We start from the raw sequence: 21,767 nt of genomic DNA, 5'->3' as shown, positions 1-21,767 counted from the left end.
ACATGGGTGAATTATATGTATATGAATTATATCTCAATAGGTAAGTCTCCACATATTTTAAAAATAACTATCATAAGTACACATCACAAAACTATTAAGTTAGAAGTTATTAGTAAAAAAATAAAATAGTTGTATATTTAGAAATTTAAAGAAAAACTTTTAAGTAAGTCATGAGTCAAAGAAGAGATCACATTGAAAATAAACATACATAGAATTTAATTATTTTAAAGATACTACATTTAACATTTGTAGATGCAGAGAAAGTAGAGTCTTAAGGGAAATGTATGGCTTTAAATATTAATATTTAAAAAAAGCTGAAAAATGTTTTTCTTTTTAAAATAAATCTTTATTGTTCAGATTATTACAATTGTTCCTCTCTTTTCCCCCCATAACTCCCCTCCACCCAGTTCCCACCCACCCTCTGCCCTTACCCCCTCCCCCACTGTCCTCATCCATAGGTGTACGATTTTTGTCCAGTCTCTTCCCGCACCCTCCACACCCCTTTCCCCCCGAGAATTGTCAGTCCATTCCCTTTCTATGCCCCTGATTCTATTATATTTACCAGATTATTCTGTTCATCAGATTTTTTATTCACTTGATTTTTAGATTCACTTGTTGATACATATGTATTTGTTGTTCATAATTTTTATCTTTACCTTTTTCTTCTTCTTCCTCTTCTTAAAGAATACCTTTCAGCATTTCATATAATACTGGTTTGGTGGAGATGAACTCCTTTAGCTTTTTCTTATCTGCGAAGGTCTTTATCTGCTCTTCAATTCTGAATGATAGCTTTGCTGGGTAGAGTAATCTTGGTTGTAGGTTCTTGCTATTCATCACTTTGAATATTTCTTGCCACTCCCGTCTGGCCTGCATAGTTTCTGTTGAGAAATCAGCTGACAGTCGTATGGGTGCTCCCTTGTAGGTAACTACTGTTTTTCTCTTGCTGCTTTTATTTTTTATTTTTTTAAATATATTTTATTGATTTTTACAGAGAGGAAGGGAGAGGGATAGAACGTTAGAAACATCGATGAGAGAGAAACATCAACCAGCTGCCTCCTGCACACCCCCCAGTGGGGTTGTGCCCGCAACCAAGGTACATGCCCTTGACTGGAATCGAACCTGGGACCCTTCAGTCCGCAGGCCAACGCTCTATCCACTGAGCCAAATCGGTTAGGGCTCTCTTGCTGCTTTTAATATTCTCTCTTTGTCTTTTGCTCTTGGCATTTTAATTATGATGTGTCTTGGTGTGGTCCTCTTTGGATTCCTTTTGTTTGGGGTTCTGTGCGCTTCCTGGACTTGTAAGTCTATTTCTTTCACCAGGCAGGGGAAGTTTTCTGTCATTATTTCTTTAAATAGGTTTTCAATATCTTGCTCTCTCTCTTCTTCTGGCACCCCCATAATTCGGATGTTGGTACAATTGAAGTTGTCCCAGAGGCTCCTTACACTATCTTCATATTTTTGGATACTTTTTTCTTTTTGCTTTTCTAGTTGGGTGTTTTTTGCTTCTTTGTATTTCACATCTTTGACTTGATTCTTGCGATCCTCTAGCCTGCTGTTGGATCTCTGTATATTATTTTTAATTTCAGTCAGTGTATGCTTAATTTCTAGTTGGTCCTTTTTCATATCCTCGAGGGTCTCACTAAATTTATCAGGCTTTTCTAGGATATTCTTGAAAAACCTTATAACCGTGGTTTTGAACTCTATATCCAGTCGTTTGCTTTCCTCCATTTCTTTCATTTGTGACCTGTTTCTTTGTCTTCGCATTTTGGTTGCTTCCCTGAGTTGATGGAGTGGCTTTGTGTGCTAGGTGTCCTATAGGGCCCAGTGGCTCAGCCTCCCCAGTTACCTGAGGTGGACACTCTTGGTGCACCTCTTTGTGGGCTGTGTGCACAGTCTTTTTTTTTTTTTATATTTTATTGATTTTTTACAGAGAGAAAGGGAGAGGGATAGAGAGCTAGAAACATCGATGAGAGAGAAACATCGATCAGCTGCCTCCTGCACACCTCCCACTGGGGATGTGCCCGCAACCAAGGTACATGCCCTTGACTGGAATCGAACCCGGGACCCTTCAGTCCGCAGGCCGACGCTCTATCCACTGAGCCAAACCGGTTTCGGCTCTGTGTGCACAGTCTTGTTGTAGTTAAGCCTTGATTGTTGTTGGTATCACTGGGAGGAATTGACCTCCAGGCCAATTGGCTGTGAGGATCAGCTGTGTCTATGATGGGAGAACTTCTGTGCTGGAGACACCCTTATGGGACAAGACTTGCTTCAGTGGGGCTTTGGTGCTCACTGAGTCTGCCCCCTGAGTGTGTCCCTTATGGATCTGAGGAGTTGTAATGTGGATGGTCCTACTCTGACCCCTGGGTACACTGGCTCTTGGATCTCCAAGGAGGTGCTAATTTAGCCTCTGCCTGAGGCCACCCAGCAGGAGCTAAGGAGAGATCTGCAGGTTCCTCATCTTTGTTTGGGGTTTGGAGGTGCCCAGATGAGACCCAGCTGTGAAGCAATGTAAGCTGCTGCGGGGCCTTGGGCCTTCTTTTGGATGTTCTGGGTCTCTCTGGCTTAGCTGCAGTTTGTTAGGTAAGTTTAGATTTCAAAGGACCAGGCCATTCATATGCAAAAGCCGGGTCTCAGTGTCCCTTGGTAATCGCTGCAAGCACCCCTGAGAGAAAGCTGCCCTCGAGTTCCACCCGCTGCCAGACAGTCCAGTTTCTCCCCGTATGAGTCTGGGTCCCCAGAGCCTAGCCTGGAACTGGAGTTCAGAGCAGTCGGGAGCTTGTGTCTCCCTGCGGATTGAAAAAACCAGCCACGTACTCAGTTGCCAGCCGTCTCCGCGCGTGAGCCTCTGTACCTCTGCCTTTTACTTCCACAGCTCCTCTGAGTCTCAGTGTGCTTTTCTCTTCCCTTCTAGTTGTAGAATTTCCACTTAGCCAGCCTTCCTGTGGTTCTGGATGATGTCCGTTTTGTCTTTTAGTTGTAGTTTTGAAGTGGTTGTGCGAGGCAGCAAGTTCAGGTGTTTACCTCTGCTGCCATCTTGGTTTCTCCGAAAAGCTGAAAATTAAGGAGCTAAATGTAAAAGAACAAATCAACAGATAAACCCAGAAACACAGACGTAAGAATATAATAACGAAAAAAAAGAATATAATAATCAAAATAATTAAGGGTAGAAATCAATTAAATAGAACCAAAGTCAAAAATTGTGTGCTGCCCTGGCCAGAGTGGCTCAGTTGGTTGAGTGTCATCCGTGCACAGAAAGGTCACTGGTTATATTCCTGATCAGGGCACATGCCCAGGGTTCAGGTGCTGTCCCCAGTCAGGGCTTCTGTTGGAGGCAACTGATTGATATTTATCTCTCACAGCAATGATTCTCTCTCTCTCTTCCCTCCTCTCCCTTCCTCTTTCTCTAAAAAGCAATAAAAACTTATTTTTTAAAAATTGTTTTCTTTTTTATTTTTTCAACCTGAAAGCAATTACTGTTTACTAAATGACCAGGATACAAAAATGATCATGGTAGATACCTTAGTTCATCCTTCTAATAAGACTGTTGATCTGGTCTTTCCTGTTGCCAGCACCTCCCCCTCCTACAAAATAGGTTGTCTTTCTCTTCATTCCACCTGTTGGAGAAAATAACTTGAAGAGTCACAGGAAGTTTCTTCTTTGAAGCATTTTCTAACAGCATAGAGCACATGGATCAGATCCACCATGCAGATGATGCATGAGGGATGATGATCAATGTTTTATGTCAGGGCAATTCGCTTCTTGTTGATTTAGCCATAATTATGCTTGTAGATCAATTCATTAACCTACTTCAAGTTCTGGTACCCCTTCCAAAATATGTTAATTGTTGAGCTTAACAAAGGTGCAATTGAAGATCTGACAGAATAGACACATACTTAATAGGTTTAATGAGAATAAAAAGAGAAGCACAGATAAATATTATATATAAAAAGGGAAACATAGATTTAAAAAATAAAACTATCATAAACTTTATGCCAATTAATTCCAAATTTGTATGAAGTGAACAAATTCCTAGAAAATATAACAACTAAAATTGACTCAAGAAAAAAAAAAGGCAAATAATCTTATAATGATTAAAATTGTACTCTTGAGCATTTATCTCAGAGAAATAAAAATTACATTCACAAAACAAAACACTATACATGATGGTTTGTGGCAGCTCTACTTGTAATTGCCAAAAACTGAAAACAGCTAAAATGTCCTCAATGGTTGAACCTATGGTACATCCATACCACTGAATACTACTTATTCAGCAATGGAAAGGAACAAACTATCCTATCTAATAAAGAGGGAATATGTAAATTGACCGTCACGCCATCACAAAGATGGCAGCGCCCATAGCCACAGATGGTAGCGCCCAGTTCCCTCAGCCCCGCCGGAGTCCCCCAGTCCTTTCAGCCCCGCTGGGGGGGTGGGAAAGGCACGCAGTGTGGCCAGACCCACCCTTAGCCCCCCAGCTGCCCAGGGCTGGCCCAAGGCACAGGCAAGCCTCGGATGTCAGCTGCCCAGCTGATGCCCGAGGCGCAGGCAAGCCTAGAATGTTGGCTGCCCAGCCGCCCAGGGCCGCTCGAGGCTCAAGTAACCCGGGCTGGCTGAGGCTTGTGCTGCCGGCAGTGGCAGCAGCAGAGGTGCCGGCAGTGGCAGCAGCAGAGGTGCCGGCAGTGGCAGCAGCAGAGGTGTGATGGAGGTTACCTTCCACTGATCTCTGGGTTGCCTCCCGCCCCTGAGGGCTCCCGGACTGTGAGAGGGGGCAGGCCGGGCTGAGGAACGCCCCCCTTTTGTGCATGAGTTTTCATGCACCAGGCCTCTAGTCCTTTATAATAAAAGGGTAATATGCAAATAGACCGACCGGCAGAACAACCAAACAACCAATCAAAGCATAATATGCTAATGATATGCTAATGATATGCTAAGGCTGCTCAACCACTTGCTATGATGTGCACTGACCACCAGGGGGCAGATGCTCCAACCATTAGGTTAGCTTGCTGCTGGGGTCCCGGCTGATCAGGACTGAGTGAGATGGGCTGGACATGCCCTAGAGCCCTTCCACAGTCCCTCCTGGGCCCAGTTGTGCACCGGTGGGGTAACTCAGCCTGGCCTGCACCTGCTCACAACCCGGGACCCCTCGGGGGATGCCGGAGAGCCGGTTTCAGCCCAATCCCACAGGCCACTCCCCTTAGGCTCATGGCTGGTGAGCATTGCTGTGGCAACCTGAGCCTCTCCTGATCGGGACTGACCAGGGGGAGTCCACTGCAGGCACAGTGTGGCCGGGATGAGCGGGAGCGGCAGGTAGGAGCTGCAGGTGGCGTTGGACTGTGGGTTTCGGCTCGATCCCTGCAGGCCACCCAGAGGGACCCCACCCATGCACGAATTCGTGCACTGGGCCTCTAGTTGATACATAAAATAGTTGAATGAAAAAACAAAAAACAAAAACTAATCTTGAAAGGTGGCATACTGTATGATTCCATTTCTATAACATCCTTGAGTTAACAAAATTACAGAACGAATTAATGATTGCCAGATATTAGAAATGGGGAGGTAGTTATGGCTATCAAGGGTAGTAGGAGGGAGCCTTGTGGTGATGGAACAGTCCTGTATCTTGATTGTGGTAATGATTACACAAATCTACACATGTGATAAAGCTGCATCAAAGTGTACACACATCTACCCACAAATGTGTGCATGCAAAACTAGTGAAATCTGAATAGCCATGTGGTTTGTTCAAGGCCAGATTTCTGGTTTTGATATTGTACTATGGTTAAGCAAGATGTTACCATTGGGAAAAACTGGGTGAAAGGTACATAGGATCTTCCAGTACATGTTTTTGCAACTTTCTGTGAATCTATAATTATTTCATAATAAAAAGGTTTTAAACATGGAAGCAGTAAACAATTTCCAACAAAGAGAACACCAGGCCCTAGTAGTTTTAGAGGCAAATTCTATCAACTTTCAAGGCACAGATCATTCTAATCTTATACAACCTTCCCAGAGTATGGAAAAGGAGGGCGGTTCTCAGGTGATGCACCCAGGAACCAGGCTCCCTTCTCTCTGGTTCCAGGTACATCACCCAAGAACTGCAGCTTGGCAGTTCCTGCGTTGAGCATCTGTCCCCTGGTGGTCAGTGTGTGTCATAGATACCGGACGGCTGGTCGAATGGCTGGCTGGCTGACCACTTAGGCTTTTATATATATAGATATATTCATATTTAGCTGGTATTTATTTTTATGTGTGTTTCATAATTTCATTCAAATCACAGAGTTCTCATCTTTTATTGGTAAGTTTAACCTTTTTATATTTATTGGAATTACTCTTAAGACTTTTTAAAAAAAAAAAAAAGACTTTTTTCCTACTATATTAGTTTCTATTTTCTATTTACTATACTTTTTTCTTTTTATTCACTCTAAAATCTACCCATACCTGTATGGATACCTATATCCCCTAACAAGCCAGTACTTCTGCATCTTTCTCATGTGCCATTGGATTCTTCTGCCATGAGGTCATATATGGTCATATTAGAGGCCTGGTGCACGAAATTCATGCACTTGGGGGGTGTCCCTCAGCCTGGCCTGTGCCCTCTCGCAGTCCGGGAGCCCTGGGGGGATGTTTGACTAATGGCTTAGTGGGCCAAAGCCGTCAGTCGGACATCCTTAGCATTGCCATGGAGGTAGGAGAGGCTCCCACCACTGCCGCTGTGTTCACCAGCCGTGAGCCCGGTTTCTGCCTGAGTGGTGCTCCCTCTGTGGGAGCACACTGACCACCAGGGGGCAGCTCCTGCATTGAGTGTCTGCTTCCTGGTGGTCAGCATGCATCATAGTGACCGGCCATTCCACCATTTGGTCATTTGCATATTAGCCTTTTATTATGTAGGATTGTCTAGAATTTTAGTTGTGGGATTTTATTCATAAACTTTCTAATTCTCTTTTCCTTTGATGTTAGCTTTTCTCCTTCCTTCCTTCCTTCCTTCCTTCCTTCCTTCCTTCCTTCCTTCCTTCCTTCCTCCAACACTATACTTCCTCTATTTCTTGCCATATGTTGAATTTGCTTCAGCTTTGTTTTCATTGAGGCTTTTGCCATGCCCTGAATTGACCTCATGTCTCTTGAGGGTGGTGAAGAGACAGTCACCACCTCCTCCACCCTCACCTACATACCAGCCTTAATTTTCCTCAGGTTTTATAATTCATAGTTTTTCTTGAATTTGTGTGTTTATTTTTTTCATTAGTTTTGGTAAGTTAGCCTTTTCATGCCAAATATTGCTTCTATCCCAGTCTTTCCTTCCTGCCCTTCTAGTTTTCCAGTTTTATGCAGTAGTTAAACTGTGTCATTCTCTCCTCTGTGACTCTTACCTTTTCTCTTCTTTTGCCTTTTGATGTTTCATTCATTTATATTTACTCCCAGCCTCTAAGTTTACTAATCCTCTCTTCAACAGCATTTACTCTGCTGTTAAACCGAATCCACTGGGTTATTTATGTTTATTATTATGTTTTTTCAGTTATGGAATTTTCACTTAGTTGTTTTGTATACTTTTTACTTTTCTGCCAAAATTATCAATCTATTCAGCTTCTTGAATATAATAAACAATGTAATGACTATAATATCTGGGGTTCTTTTGGGTCCTTTTTAATTGTCCTTCCTTGCTGTTGGTTTTTGTTCATGTTAGATTGTCTTCAGTATGTGTGATAATTTTTGCTTGTTGACTGAATATTGTATTTGCATAATTGTTCGTAGAAACAATGAGGCCTAGGATGATGATATCTTTAACCAGAGCAGATTCACTTTGTTTTCTGCCATGATCCTGGAGGCCATAACGTTCTGAGGTCACCTTAATACAATTTCAGGCTTTGAGATAGTTCAAAGCTGAGTTTCAATCTCTGTAAGAGCTAGTCTACGCTATTCACCTTTGCTTTTAGAGTGCAGTCGCTTGGGATCCTAATCCAAAGTAATAGTAATTTACTAGGTGCTCTCTCTCTTAGCAGGGTCTGGACTCTACTTTGTTTTCCCATAACTACCAAGGCTGTTAAAAGCACTACTCAGTTGCCGAAACCGGTTTGGCTCAGTGGTAGAGCATCGGCCTGCGGACTGGAGGGTCCCAGGTTTGATTCCGGTCGGGGGGGGGGGGGGGGGGGGGGCATGTGCCTTGGTTGCAGGCATGTCCCCAGTGGGGGGTGTGTAGGAGGCAGCTGATCGACGTTTCTCTCTCATCGATGTTTCTAGCTCTCTATCCCTCTCCCTTCCTCCCTTTTATATTCATTATTTGAATATATTCAGTTAAATTCAATAATAAATATAAAAAATCAATAAAATATATTTTTTTAAAAAAAGCACTATTCAGTCTCTTAACTACCTCCCTGGAAATTCCCCACCTGGAAAAGTAGTCCTAAATGTGGGGCTTAAATTCCAATTTCCCTCTTTTTCATTTCATTTCAGAATGAAATCATGGAACACGGCACCTGGTAAGATTCTGGAAATTTTGTAATTTTCTCATATCTGCTATGGTTCCTCCTCTTACATATTTTCCCATTATAGCTACTCCGCACTTTCCAGTGTCCTTACTCCACGGGGTTAAATGCTTTATCTGCTTTATTTCATTTAGTACTAATTTGTTAACTTTCTAACGATTTCAAGAAGAGTTTAGGTTTTTCTAGTTTTACCAGTTTTCCTCAGTGGGAGAGTGGTCAGAACTATCTAGTCACCAACACTGGAGGCCCAAATCTCCCTCACTATGAAAAACACATTCTAATAACCAAGATTTTCCAAGAAACCAAAAGACAATGGGAATGCTAACAGTGTAACCGTTTCCAAGAAACAAAACAACTGTGGGAAAGTGCCACCCAAGAGAGTTTCTACAAATACCCAAAAACACAATTGTAACATAGTTGCAAGAGCAACTGAAACCAACATTGATAACAAAGTATCTTTTCAGATAAGTGGGAGTATTTCAGCTTTGTTTGAGAATATTTTATATTTAGTTTGCCACATGGTAACTTTTATAGCCAATAGCAGTTGGTTGTAAGAGAGAAAGTAAGACTGTGGAATTGAATAGTATTTGTCCATTCTGGGATTTGTTCTCAGCTGTCAGTATGGCCAGGTTGGTGGACTCACCAGTGAGCCTCAGATCATATAGTTTGACAATCACCAGTGAAGGAAGTGGTAAACATTTGAAATTCTTATTTTATTTTTTATTTTGTTTTATTTTTCCACCACCGTTTATCCCCTCTATGCCCTCTTCCACCTCTCCCTCCCTCTGCCCCCCAACATTTGAAATTCTTGAACCAAGGCTTTCTTAAATGGTCTTCACTAAATTTTTCTGTCTTGAGATCTCCTTCTTTCTCTGATTAGGATACAATGGGATGGATTGGGTTTCTACTGATTAGAGTTAAAATACCCTTCTCAAATCCATCCTAATCCTCATTGCATCTTGATAAGATTTTATGAGTTTAACCAGAAGAATTGTGAAAATTCCTAAGCTTTAGGGATGATTTCAACATCCTCTAGATCAGACAATTCTCAGCAAATAGTCTTAGATAACATTTTTGGTTAAATGCTAATCTTGTTCCTTAACTTCCTTAAGCTTCAGTTTCTCATTTTTGAAAACGGGAATAAAAAGGGGGGATAAATGGTGATGGAAAGAGACTTGACTTGGAGTGGTGAACACACAATACAATATTCAAATGGTGTATTATAGGATTGTACCCCTGAAACCAATATAATTTTATTTACCAATGTCACCCCCAATAAATTCAGTTAAAAAGTAAAATGGGAATAATAATAATGTCCAGGTCATAGGTATTTGGGGAGTTTTATATGAAATAATGAATATAAAAGCCCTAGCACAGTGCATGGCACACAGGTAAGCATTTGCTAGATAATAGGATGTCTCATGAATTTGTTGGAGGTGATGCTCTGATAGGGTTATTTTGGGGTTGGGCATGGTCCTTTAGAGCCACAGGTCCTTTAGAACCACAGGTCCTTTAGAGCAATTCCTTAAGGGAGAAGAAGAGATGGGTTAATTAGCATACTGTTGGGATTATAGCATTTGACTGGGGAGGGGCCTGAACTGGGAGTGGTACCACATGGCTGTGACTAAACTGATATTAGAATTTCTACACTCGATTAATGAAAGTTAAAGCTTAAAACTAAAGAGTTAGTCATGGATCTCAGAATGAAATCATGGAGCACAGCACCTGGTAAGATTCTGGAAACTTTGCAATTTTCTCATGTCTGCTGTTTCCTCCTCTTACATATTTTCCCATTATAGCTACTCCGCACTTTCCAGTGTACTTACCCCACCGTGCTTTTTCTGCTTTATTTCATTTAGTACTGTTAAATTATTAATCTCATGTTCCATGGGGGGAAAATGAGCTTAGAGAGGTTATTTCTGGTCTGGCTTAAGAGCTGGAGCTATGAATATAACCTAGTGTATTATTTGTAGGGTTGCTGAATTTGAGAGTTGACACTAAATGGCTGTTGAATTCATTCATTTAACAAACATTTAATGAGCAATGACCATATGCCCTGCACTATGTTGGTCTCTGGGGATTCAGAGATGAATATTAAGACTGCAATTACAAAAAACCAGTTATTTATTGAGTGCTAATTCTGTGTCTGGCACTTGGTGTCTGGTAGTTCATTTAACCATTGTAACCACCCTGTGAGAGAAGTATTGATATCCTCATTATGCAGATGAGGGACCTGAGACTCTGGGACTCGCCCAAGGTCACACAGCCAGGACATAGCCGAGCTCAGGATCTCTAAATTCCAAGCCTTCCCCCTGCAAGTCTTCCCCCACCCCCCAGAAATAAAAATCGCAGTATTTTATTTTAAAAATAAAAATAACATTATTTTCACTCTAACCGGTTTGGCTCAGTGGATAGAGCATCGGTCTGCAGACTGAAGAGTCCCAGGTTCCATTCCGGTCAAGGGCATGTACCTTGGTTGTGGGCACATTCCCAATAGGGGGTGTGCAGGAGGCAGCTGATCGATGTTTCTCTCTCATCGATGTTTCTAACTCTGTATCCCTCTCCCTTCCTCTCTGTAAAAAATCAATAAAATATATTAAAAAAAATAACATTATTTTCCACACTGGCCAAGGTGGCTCAGTTGGTTGGAGCATTGTCCTGTGCACTGAAAGGTCTCGGACTTGCTTGATTCCCAGTCAGGTCACAGCCCTGGTTGGTATGAGCTTCATCTAGTGCTCCAATAGGTTGCCAGTTTGATTCCAGGTCAGAGCACATGCTAGGTTGCAGGCTCCATCAGTGGGTGAGTCCTGGAGGCAGCCTATCATCAATGTTTTAATCTTTCTCCCCCTCTCCCTTCCTCTCTCTCACTCTAACATCAATAAAACATGTTTTTGGGTGAGAACTCTCACTCTAACATCAATAAAACATGTTTTATATTAAAATAAAAATAATATATATGCAAACAATTTAATCAATGAGTGCTAATTTTCTCACAAAACATGTTTTTTACACAAAACTTGCTAAAACAGGGTGTTAATCATTTACATTTTTACCAGTGTATTTAACCGATGAAAATACTATATTTCAAAGTTGCATTTATTATGATTGCATTTCTCACTTTTTACAGGTTTATGAGATCTATTCGCACATACCATAAACTTCATTCATCTAAAGTGCACAGTTCAGTGGTTTTTAGTGTATTCTCAGAGTTGTAGCAAACATTACAATCTAATTTCAAGACCTTTCAACACCCCCAAAGAAACCTTTACTCACTGGCAGTCCCTCTCCATTCTCCTCCCTCCACCTCTCAGCCCCAGGTTAGTTATCTCTTATGTTTTCTTGGCCATTATATGTCTGCCTCTTTTGGATTGCTCTTTTTTGATTGCTCAGAGAGGTTCTGTATTGATCATGAAGATGAACTTTATCCACCATGTGTCTGGAAATAATTTTAAAGCTATTTTCTCATTTGTTCTTTTTTGTTGCTGGCATCTCTTACTGTAAAGATGTTTAATTTCTTTTAATTTTTAAAATGATTTATTGGTTTTGATTCATTATAAACACTTCCCTCCTTCCATTATAAAGCTTTCCCCCATATATCTTTTTTTTTTTTTCTAGTGTCTTAGAGTACTGTAGTTTGCCTAAGTTTCCAATCCATTTTGGGTTTAGTTTAAGACAGAATAACTGTATCTTATCAAATACTACTGATTGGAAAAAAAATCACTTTTATCAGATTTCTATTCATTTTCGAAAACGGACAGAATGACAACAGCTAACACCGATGGAGCCTTTACATGTCGGGTCAGCCTCATGTTTATGGTTTCATGTTCGGCTATCGTCTTGAAATTCTTAATAATTGGGGACAAGGGACCCCGCACTTTCCCTTTGCGCCAGACCCGGCACGTTATGGACCGAGAGGCTCTGCTTACAAGTCGCAGACACTGCACTAAGCCCTTTACACATGTTATTTCGCTTAACCCCCTCGGCAATTTCGGGTAGCCCTTTTCCTTTCCCTCTTCATTTTGCAAACGGGGCCATGGAGCTGGGAAGATGAAATAAGTCTCAGCACCAAAACGCTGCAGCAAAGGTTTTGATCCCAGCACCTGTCACGCCCGAGCCTGGGGAGTAAGCGTCCGGGAGCCAGGCAGCCTGTTACAATCGGGGTGAAGTCGGGTTGGCGCGGGGGCAGGAGGTGCGGGCTGTAAACTCCCAAGGCCACTCTGTGGAGCGCCCCTGCCTCGACCCCGCGTGCCCAGCTCCGTGTCGCGCGCTCCGGGGCGGGCCCGCGGGACCACGCCGTCTGCCCGCGGCCGCGCGCGCTCGCCCAGCAGGCGGGCACTCACGCGCGCCGCGGTCGGGCCGCCTGCGAGTTCCCCAAGTTCACACAGGCCTCGGGTTGGCATGGCAACCAGGCAACCTGTTCCAGAGCCGCCTGCCTTCTCCGCGCACGCCGCGGCCACAGCCAGAGCCGGGGCCAGAGCCTATCCCATGATGCACCGCGCCAGCCCCGTCCCCAGTGGGCCGCCATGTTGTCGGAGTGAAAGGTAAGGGGGAGCGAGAGCGCCGGAGAGAGAAGAACGGGGGGCTGAAATCCATCTTCATCCTACCGCTCCGCCCGTGAGTATCCGCACCCCGCCTGCCCTAAACGCTGCTCCGGACCCCCAGCGAGCAGATTGTCCCATTGTATTGGTGTTTGAAAGCGACTGGGGGGGTGAGAAGGGCTTTGGAAAAGCCGCCGGGGCCCTGGCTCAGGCTCCTCGCTCGATGTTCCTCGTACATGTTTTGGAGTCAGCAGCAAGGCCCCTATTGTTATCAAAGGAGGGAGGGGGTGGGGAGCGGGGTCGAAGCGAGGAAAATGCTGGAGGTCTGGGCCTTGGCCCAGGGCATAGACGTCCCTCCACATTTCTGTTCGGCCCCTTTGGAACCCCCGAAGATTGATGTTGCCATTTGGGTTGCTTTTTTGATGGGTTTGCGAAGCCCCGAGTCTTCTGTGTGGCCATGAAGTGTGATTTCGTGCCACTCTGGATTTCTTCGACTTCTTGGGCTTCCGCGGCAGCGCCGAAGCAGGAGGAACAATAAATAAATCGCTTAAGCAGCAGCCATGGCCCTTGTCTACCGGCGAGACCCACCGTGGGGGAACTTTGCGAGCCTGAATGTGGAGAAGTAGCGATCAGGAAGTTTCAGATCGGTTTTTAGGCTGCTGGGTGCTTGTGGCCTTTTGTTTCCGTGAGAGCTGGTGCTTTTGGTGTGTTCTTCCTCTTTGATCCTCCCTGTGCTGTTGCGTGTGTGTCTGAACTCAAAGGGGCTCACCCCTCGGTAGTAGGAAGACAGATACACGATACGAGATAGTTGTAGTCCTCACACACGTTCTTGGTAAACAGAGATCATTTATTCCACTTGTCGGTACCACTCCCACGTCCAGGGACGAACCCACTCTTGTAACTTTTTTCTCCTCCGTGGCCTCCCCCCTCCCCCCGAGCACGCTCGCACAACATTATCAGGGAAGGTTGTCTCCTCCCCGTAACTTGACGGGTTGTTACTTTTCATTGTTCAATTAAAGAAGACACTGTTTTCAGTTGTCGATACAATTCGTTCACTTCATACTCTCTTTAAGAGTGATAGTTTATGAGGCTTCTTTGGGTTCTGTTCTAAAGTCATTTACGTTTGAAGCAATAGGTTTGTACATTTACCTTTTTGTCTATTTTATGAAAAACAAAACAAAACCCATAAAAACTCACCAAGACAAGCCCTCCGCCAGGATATGTAGTTCTTGATGCAGTTTTAGTAAGCAAAATACTAACATTTGATCCATTGCGAATTTTATCTTTATAAAATACTCTTGTTTATCTGGATCTTTGGGGACATACTCACGGGATTCTGATCTTTGAGTTAGTATTTCGCCTTCATTGAATTCAGTTTGTCTGAGGCCACAGTTTTTTTCAAGTTGGGTTTGAAGTTTAATTTGGGTTTGAGATGAACTGTTTTAAAATAAATGGATGACCATAAACTTTTTTCCCCCAGGGTGGTGAAAAATAAACACCTTTCAGAACACTAAGCATTTTTGTAGGAAAAAAATATGGGCCATGGAGATAGATTAAATCGTGTTCCTTTGTTTGAAATCTGTGTGTTATTAAAAAAAAAAAAAAAACCCAACCCGTGATGTAAACAGTTTGAAAACTGGAGGAGTAATTAGAATCAGCCCTTATTTCTAGTTGCTTAAAATATTAATTTTTATCATGTGTCATTTGTAAAAAAGGCACATTTGAAATGCTACACACAACTTTTTAGTGGACTTCGAGAGTTCTCTAAAAGGCATCGGCAGTTTGAATGTTTTCTAATATTTAAGTGACCGATTTAAAAATTTTTGTGCTGTAGTTGCCAAGATATTACAAAATTACCCAAGACATGTTAATTTGCTCACTTTCAAACTGTCCCTTCTGCCAGGTTTTCTCTTGTTTGAGAAAACTGCCTTGCCTCATTAGGGTAAAGCAGGAAGTCTCAGGGCAGATAGCTTTACAAAAGCCAATTGTTTTGTTTGAACATTTTTATAGGAATCTCCCCCCCACCCCCATCCTTTGTTGGAATGAAGTTGTGTTCAATGTGTCTCAGAGGTAAAACACCCTTTCCATATGGAAATTCTTTGCTAGATAAGTATTATGGCAAATCTTTTATTTCAGAAAAGATTGCTTTGGCTATTTTAGGAATCTTCTCAGGGACTGAAGTGCCATAATGGCCTTCACTGATGGTAACTGAATTCCTGGGGTCTGGTCTCAGCATAGTGACTTTATGTTTACAAAAAACTTTTACATCTATTTTATTTTGATTCAAAATCAAACTTGTGAAGCATAAAGGATTTTTATCATTTTCTAGATGAGGAAACAGCCTCAAAGAAGCTGTTTAATGGTAAAACTTGGGGTTTGGGATTCTTGGCTTGCCTTCTGAAACAAAGACTTAGATTGATACTACCTTGTAGAAGAAAATGGAACTGGCTACTACTGTTGGTAATAAGAGGACAATAAGTTCTTTTGAAAATCAAACCGGAAGGCATTTGGCTGGTTAGCACTTTGCAAAGATCGATGTAAACACAGTAATGACTCTCTGATTTTGGTACTTAACCAGGGACACAATTCAATACATGAAAGCAGAAACTGAACTCTAGAAAGCTAAACTAACTCAGTACGCTAGTAAGGTTCTTTCTGATGCATTGGAATTGTTAACTGAGACTAGGCATTTCCAAATTAGGCTTTGAACAAATGACAAATTCCGCTGTGCCTTTTTTACGTCTGGCTTCAGAACATGAATTAGTTGTGAGAAGCAAATGCTTCTTTAGAGAATGTTTAATTATCTATAAAGAAAGAAGAGATTTCTCATAACTCTTGTGGGTCAGTTTTTGAAATGTTACAGTTGGGTTAGGCAGAGATAAGGCATTTGTAGCAGTTAAGTTTATAGCCTTGAAATCAGTTTCTATGGACAGATGTGTTCTAATTGGTCACAGATTAATTATTTTGTAGCATTTTTTTAGCACCTACAGGGTGACAAATGTTATAGCTTATGTACAAATGTAGTACAAATGTAGTTTTTTATTTTTAAGAAACTTAAATAGTAATGTTTCACAATAACAATTTGGAGGTTCTTTGTTGAGCCTTCCAGAGAAGAAAGAGTAGCAGATGTGGGTGAGAGAAATAGTATCTGTGTTGATGAACTGGGGTGTAGCAAGGGTTGATAGAAAGAACTAGGTTTGGATGCAAAACAGACTTACCTTTGAATCCCTTATCCACACTCACTAGCTGAATGGCTTTGGGCATATCATATAACTTTTCTGTCCCTTAATGTTTTCATCTGTAAAATGGGAATGATTAAATAAAGTCTGCAGTATGTTTGCCATACAATTACTGTGTTGAGGCATCTGATTTATTATCTATCTATCGAGAGGGGAAAGGAGAAGGGAGATACATCAATGTGAGAGGAAAACAATTCAGTTGCCTTCAGTACACACCCTGACCAGTGATCAAATCCACAACCTGGGTATATGCCCTGACTGAGTATTGAACCTGAGACCCTTCTGTGTATGGGAGGATGCTCCAACCAACTGAGTCATACCAGTCGGGGCATGTTTATGTTTTTTTTTTTTTTTTTTTTTGGGTGGTGGTTGTTTTTACAGTGAGGCTTTCTACTCTAGCATTCGGTTTGGTCTCATCCTGTTTTTAGGAGTCAAAGTACTAATGGAATAATGTGATTGCGATCGTAATTGTAAATGATTGGTAAAAATGTTGTCCCTCCCTCCCAACCCCCCCATCAACAGCAGCTGAGGACAAGTTTCAGGCTAAGAACATTCTGTTGCTCTTCTGGGTCAGGGGGCCTTATTGTTTCTTCAAGGAGCATCCTATGAATTTGTTGTACATTTTAAAGGGTCCTGTCAAGTTTTAGACAATCTGAGTCATTGCTAATTATATATGGGGTTTGGATTTTTGTTTGGTTTATTGCCTTATATCTGCTTCAGCATTAAAATATCTAAAGTGATATTTAATACAGCTCTTGCTTATTTAAAAAGTATCGCACAGTTGGCTTAAGGTGTAAATAAGTTGAAGTTTAATTCTGTATTGTTACCTTTGGTAACAGAATAAGTTTCCCTGAAGTTGCCATATTGAGTCCTGATCTGCATACCTTGTCTGAGTACCTGCCACCAACCACATTTATTCACACACACACACTCTCAGCATCTTAAAAGTGGAGGTTTCAGTTTAGAAAATTGTGTTATTTATTTTAAAATATATAGCTGCTTGGTATGAACTAGTTGTAGATGATATATGGCAAAAGACATGGAGCTCACTTTTATCTTGGTGTATATCAAGTAATGTTTTAAAAGTGCAAATTTTAGGGGTCAGGAGCAGGGTGGAGGGAGTCAATGGGGGAAAAAGGGGGCATCTGTAATACTTTCAACAATAAAAGATAAATTTAAAAAAGTGCAAATTTTAACTATTTGTAACTTATTTGTCCTTAGGTGTTGGTGGAATGAGCGTTGCATGTGTCTTGAAGAGAAAAGCAGTGCTTTGGCAGGACTCTTTCAGCCCCCACCTGAAACATCACCCTCAAGAACCAGCTAATCCCAACATGCCTGTTGTTTTGACATCTGGAACAGGGTCGCAAGCGCAGCCACAACCAGCTGCAAATCAAGCTCTTGCAGCTGGGACACACTCCAGCCCTGTCCCAGGATCCATAGGAGTTGCAGGCCGTTCCCAGGACGACGCTATGGTGGACTACTTCTTTCAGAGGCAGCATGGTGAGCAGCTTGGGGGAGGAGGAAGTGGTGGAGGCGGCTATAATAATAGCAAACATCGATGGCCTACTGGGGATAACATTCATGCAGAACATCAGGTAAAAAAAGTTCACTATTTCAGCTTTGAAACTCTTTTGTAATCAATCTGCTTTTAGTGAATGTCTTCAAAAGCCTAAGTTGCTAATTTCATGTGGTCTAAATTAGTCAGTTGTTTTAAAGGATGGTTGTTTTAATGTCACTGGGTCATATCAATCTGGTGCTAAATAATAGTAAATGACCAATTCATTAAAAAAAAAGACTTAAGATTGTTATAATGTGCACATTGTATTTGTAGGTATGTTTAATAAGAAGACTTTTTTTCCTCTTGATATAGTCTTTTAAGAACTCTTTGGGCCTTGACCTGTTTGGCTCGGTGGCTAGAGCGTCGGCCTGCGGACTGAAGGGTCCTGGGTTCGATTCCGGTCAAGAGCATGTGCCTTGGTTGCGGGCACATCCCCAGTGGGGGGTGTGCAGGAGGCAGCTGATCGATGTTTCTCTCTCATCGATGTTTCTGACTCTCTATCTCTCTCCCTTCCTCTCTGTAAAAAATCAATAAAATATATTAAAAAAAAAAAAAGAACTCTTTGGGCTGTTTATAGACCATATACATATTTTAGAGCCTTTCCTGTTGGGTGAGGGTGACTTTTGTTTTTTACGATGTTATAGTTGAAATTAGTAGGAAGTTGATAACAAATCAACTGCTCAAGTGAAATATATTTGATGTGAAATTGATATATATCAAATGTTTTGTGTCAGAGAGGAGTGGTTGTGGCTTTTAGATTTTAACCATCTTCATTCTCTTGTTCTAAGACTTGTTTCACTTGGTTAATTTTAAGATGCTTACCTTTGCTAATCCAGAAACATACCTGGGATCACAGCATATTTTACTGAGAAGAGTATCTTGATCTGTATTTCCTAACTTCCTGATGTGATGAAAGGATTAGGATGTTTTAATCAGGCTATTCTTTGAAATTGTACACAGGTTGAATTTGCAAAGGTTCATTTTATATTGCTACTATGTGAGTACTGACTAGCAAAAAGAACTGACATCTGTTACTAGGCCTCTAGTGCTTCTGTTCTGCTTCAGAAACAAATTAGGTACAAACATATTTGCAAATCTGAAGTCTCAGTTGTGCTTCCCCTGTCCCTTCAAAAAAGTAGCCTATGTACCATAGTAGAAATCAAGAGGGGGAATTTATCCTCTTATTCCACAGGAACGTATAGAGCACATTGATCAGTGGTCTTTGGTTTACTCAATCAATCTTCAGTATCAGTGCTGCTTCATAAACACCTACTATGTGTAGGTGAAGGATACTTAGAAGTATGAGTATACGGGGCTTCTTGTGAAACTTTTGAGGCACTATATTTGTTTTCTATTTTCTTGCAGTAGTTGAGGGGGTCAAATTTTATTCATGTCAATATCCCAGTTCCTAGAATTTGGCATATAATAGAGTTTCAGAAATTTATTGAATGTAATGGTACCTAATCCTTTGGCCTTAAAATAAAGTTGGGGAAAAGGACATTGTCATAAAGATAGGCCTTGAGTGCCAGGCTAAAATTTAATTAAGTAGGCAGCAGGTTTTTTTTTTTTTTTTTTTTAATGTATTTTTATTGATTTCAGAGGAAAGGATAGGGAGAGAGAGAAACATCAATGATGACAGAGAACCATTGATCAGCTGCCTCTTGCACGCCCCCCACTGGGGATGGAGCCTGCAACCCGAGGATGTGCCCTGACTGGGAATCAAACCATTCATACATAGATTGACGCTCAACCACTGAGCCACACCGGACGTGCTGGTGTGGCTTTTAGTAGTGTTTTTGGAAAGATTGAGTCAGCATTAAGAGGTTGGAGTGGGTAAGGCAGGGGTCCTCAAACTTTTTAAACAGGGGGCCAGTTCACTGTCTCTCAGACCGTTGGAGGGCCGGACTATAGTTTAAAAAAAAAAACTATGAACAAATTCCTATGCGCACTGCGGGCCCGGGACCCGCGGGCCGCAGTTTGAGGACCCCTGGTAAGAGGTGATACTAGTTGGATAACAACTTTAACAGTTCTGGTATGAGCAATGGAAAAAGAAGGTATGGATGACACTGAGAAATACACTGAATTTGGTGATTGAATTAGAAATCTTAGGTCTTAGGGAAGATGAAGTAATACAGGAAAAGGAATACAAAAGGGGATATGGTTTGGGGACAAGGTAATTGAATTTAGTAGTATACATGTTGAGTAAGATTTAGGCAGCTGTACATGTAGAGATAGAGAGAGAAACCAAGGTAGGGAGGTGTTGAATTGGACTCATCATAACCGTTCTGTTGGGCTGGACATAAGATATAATCAACAGCATTTAGGGAATTGAGGGTAGTTGCTGTGCTGCAGATGTTGGTCACCCACAAATTACTTCTGCAGTCATTCCAGTGTACTATAATCTATTGGTTTTGGTGTTGATCTCACGTCTTGGACTGAACTATGCTGGGGCAGAGGCTATTGTATTTGTCATGTCCCTTTCCCAGGTGGTGCCTGAAATTTTTGTATTGATTGAATGAAGGAGAAACCACTAAGTTCTTCAGATTTGCACCAGGTAAAGTAGTGGAACTTAGAGCTCAGATATCCTGTTGGGAAATATGTGGCAATAGGTAAAGGCCACTTAGACAAGCAGCAGCGGTGAATGTAATGTAGTTAAAGAGTTGAGGGGCATATCTCTAGGTCAGTGGTCGGCAAACCGCGGCTTGCGAGCCACATGCGGCTCTTTGGACCCTTGAATGTGGCTCTTACACAAAATACCACGTGCGGGTGCGCATGTACAGTGCGATTGAAGGAGTACCCTAATTAAGTTAATAACAATGTACCTGCCTATATAGTTTAAGTTTAAAAAATTTGGCTCTCAAAAGAAATTTCAGTCGTTGTACTGTTGATATTTGGCTCTGTTGACTAATGAGTTTGCCGACCACTGCTCTAGGTGAATCACTGCCCTCAGTAGCCACTGTTAAAATTGGAATAAGGTGTCTCTGTCAGGTGGGAGTACAAAAGAGATTGAGAAGCACTGATAATGATAAATAGATTTACTAAGCACTTATGTTCTAGGTACTGGCTATATATTTCCTGTATTTAATCCTCAGAAAAGTCCCATGAGGGAAGTAATATCCTTTTCTGAGAGATGAGAAAATGAAGTGTAGTTACCAGGTTGAACCTGGTTTTTAAATTAGGTCTCTGATTCCACTGCCCATGCTCTCTTTATATTTCTGTCTCCTTAAACATATTTCTAGCCTTAAAAATTAAACCAAACCAAACTATTGCCACAAAGTAACGCATCCTAAATAATTATTTTGCTTTAATTTTAGAAATGATAAACTTGACAATAAGGAGATGGATACGATTGTTGACTTTTCTCCTGTAATTGCAAGAGCTCTCCCTTTTTCCCCACAGGAGCATTAATGCTAAAATTTTTCCAGTTTTGTTTTTATTACGTGTGTATTCTTTTTATAAAATTTATCTTTATTGTTGAAAGTATTATATCCCTTTGTTTTCTTCCCATTGACCTCCCCCCTTCCACCCTGCATGTTTATTCTAAGTAGTAATTGTGGGAAACTTTTCTCTATTGAGACAGAATGACTCAGTATAAAGTGATACTAGTGCCAGCACATTCTGCAATACCAAGAGTTTATTTGAGCCAAATTGATTATGTGCTGGGAGGAAAGATCTCAAATGCTTCTGGTCTACTCCTTTTTGGTGGGCCTGTTGCCTTTGGCGTGCGCCCCTCCCCCCTTTTCATTTTGAAAGTATGTTTATTAGAGCTGGGGACAGTGAAACAGGAAAGGCTTAGGATAGAAGAAGCAACAGGAGAGAGCCGAAGTGGGGCTGCTTTGGCTCACTAGTAGTGTTACAGGAAAGAAATGAGCCTAGGTGGGGCTGTTTTGGCTCACTGAGAAGACAGAGAAAAAGGGGGCATTGGAGACAGGTTAGCCTGGGCCGACATTGCTCCCCT

General features: G+C 41.7%; 1 protein-coding gene across 23 annotated transcripts in view; it reads left to right on the top strand.

The window, feature by feature from the left end:
• The first annotated feature begins 12,975 nt into the window (after positions 1–12,975).
• The window catches only part of PUM1 (pumilio RNA binding family member 1), a 123,003-nt gene continuing 114,211 nt past the window's right edge, over positions 12,976–21,767 (top strand). For 13 of the 23 annotated variants that reach the window (XM_080656129.1, XM_080656128.1, XM_080656120.1 and 10 more), the window contains exons 1-2: positions 12,976–13,088; positions 17,473–17,846. In XM_080656129.1, the coding sequence (XP_080512255.1) occupies positions 17,484–17,846 (363 nt within the window). In that variant the 5' untranslated portion in view covers positions 12,976–13,088; positions 17,473–17,483. Of the gene's footprint in view, positions 13,089–17,472; positions 17,847–21,767 lie in introns of those variants that run through there. The other 10 variants (XM_080656125.1, XM_080656124.1, XM_080656123.1 and 7 more) reach the window with 7 other exon arrangements.

This window comes from Plecotus auritus (assembly GCF_963455305.1).
Source record: "Plecotus auritus genome assembly, chromosome: 2".
NCBI classification, from domain to species: Eukaryota; Metazoa; Chordata; class Mammalia; order Chiroptera; family Vespertilionidae; genus Plecotus; species Plecotus auritus.
This window is presented reverse-complemented; position numbering and strand designations above follow the sequence as displayed.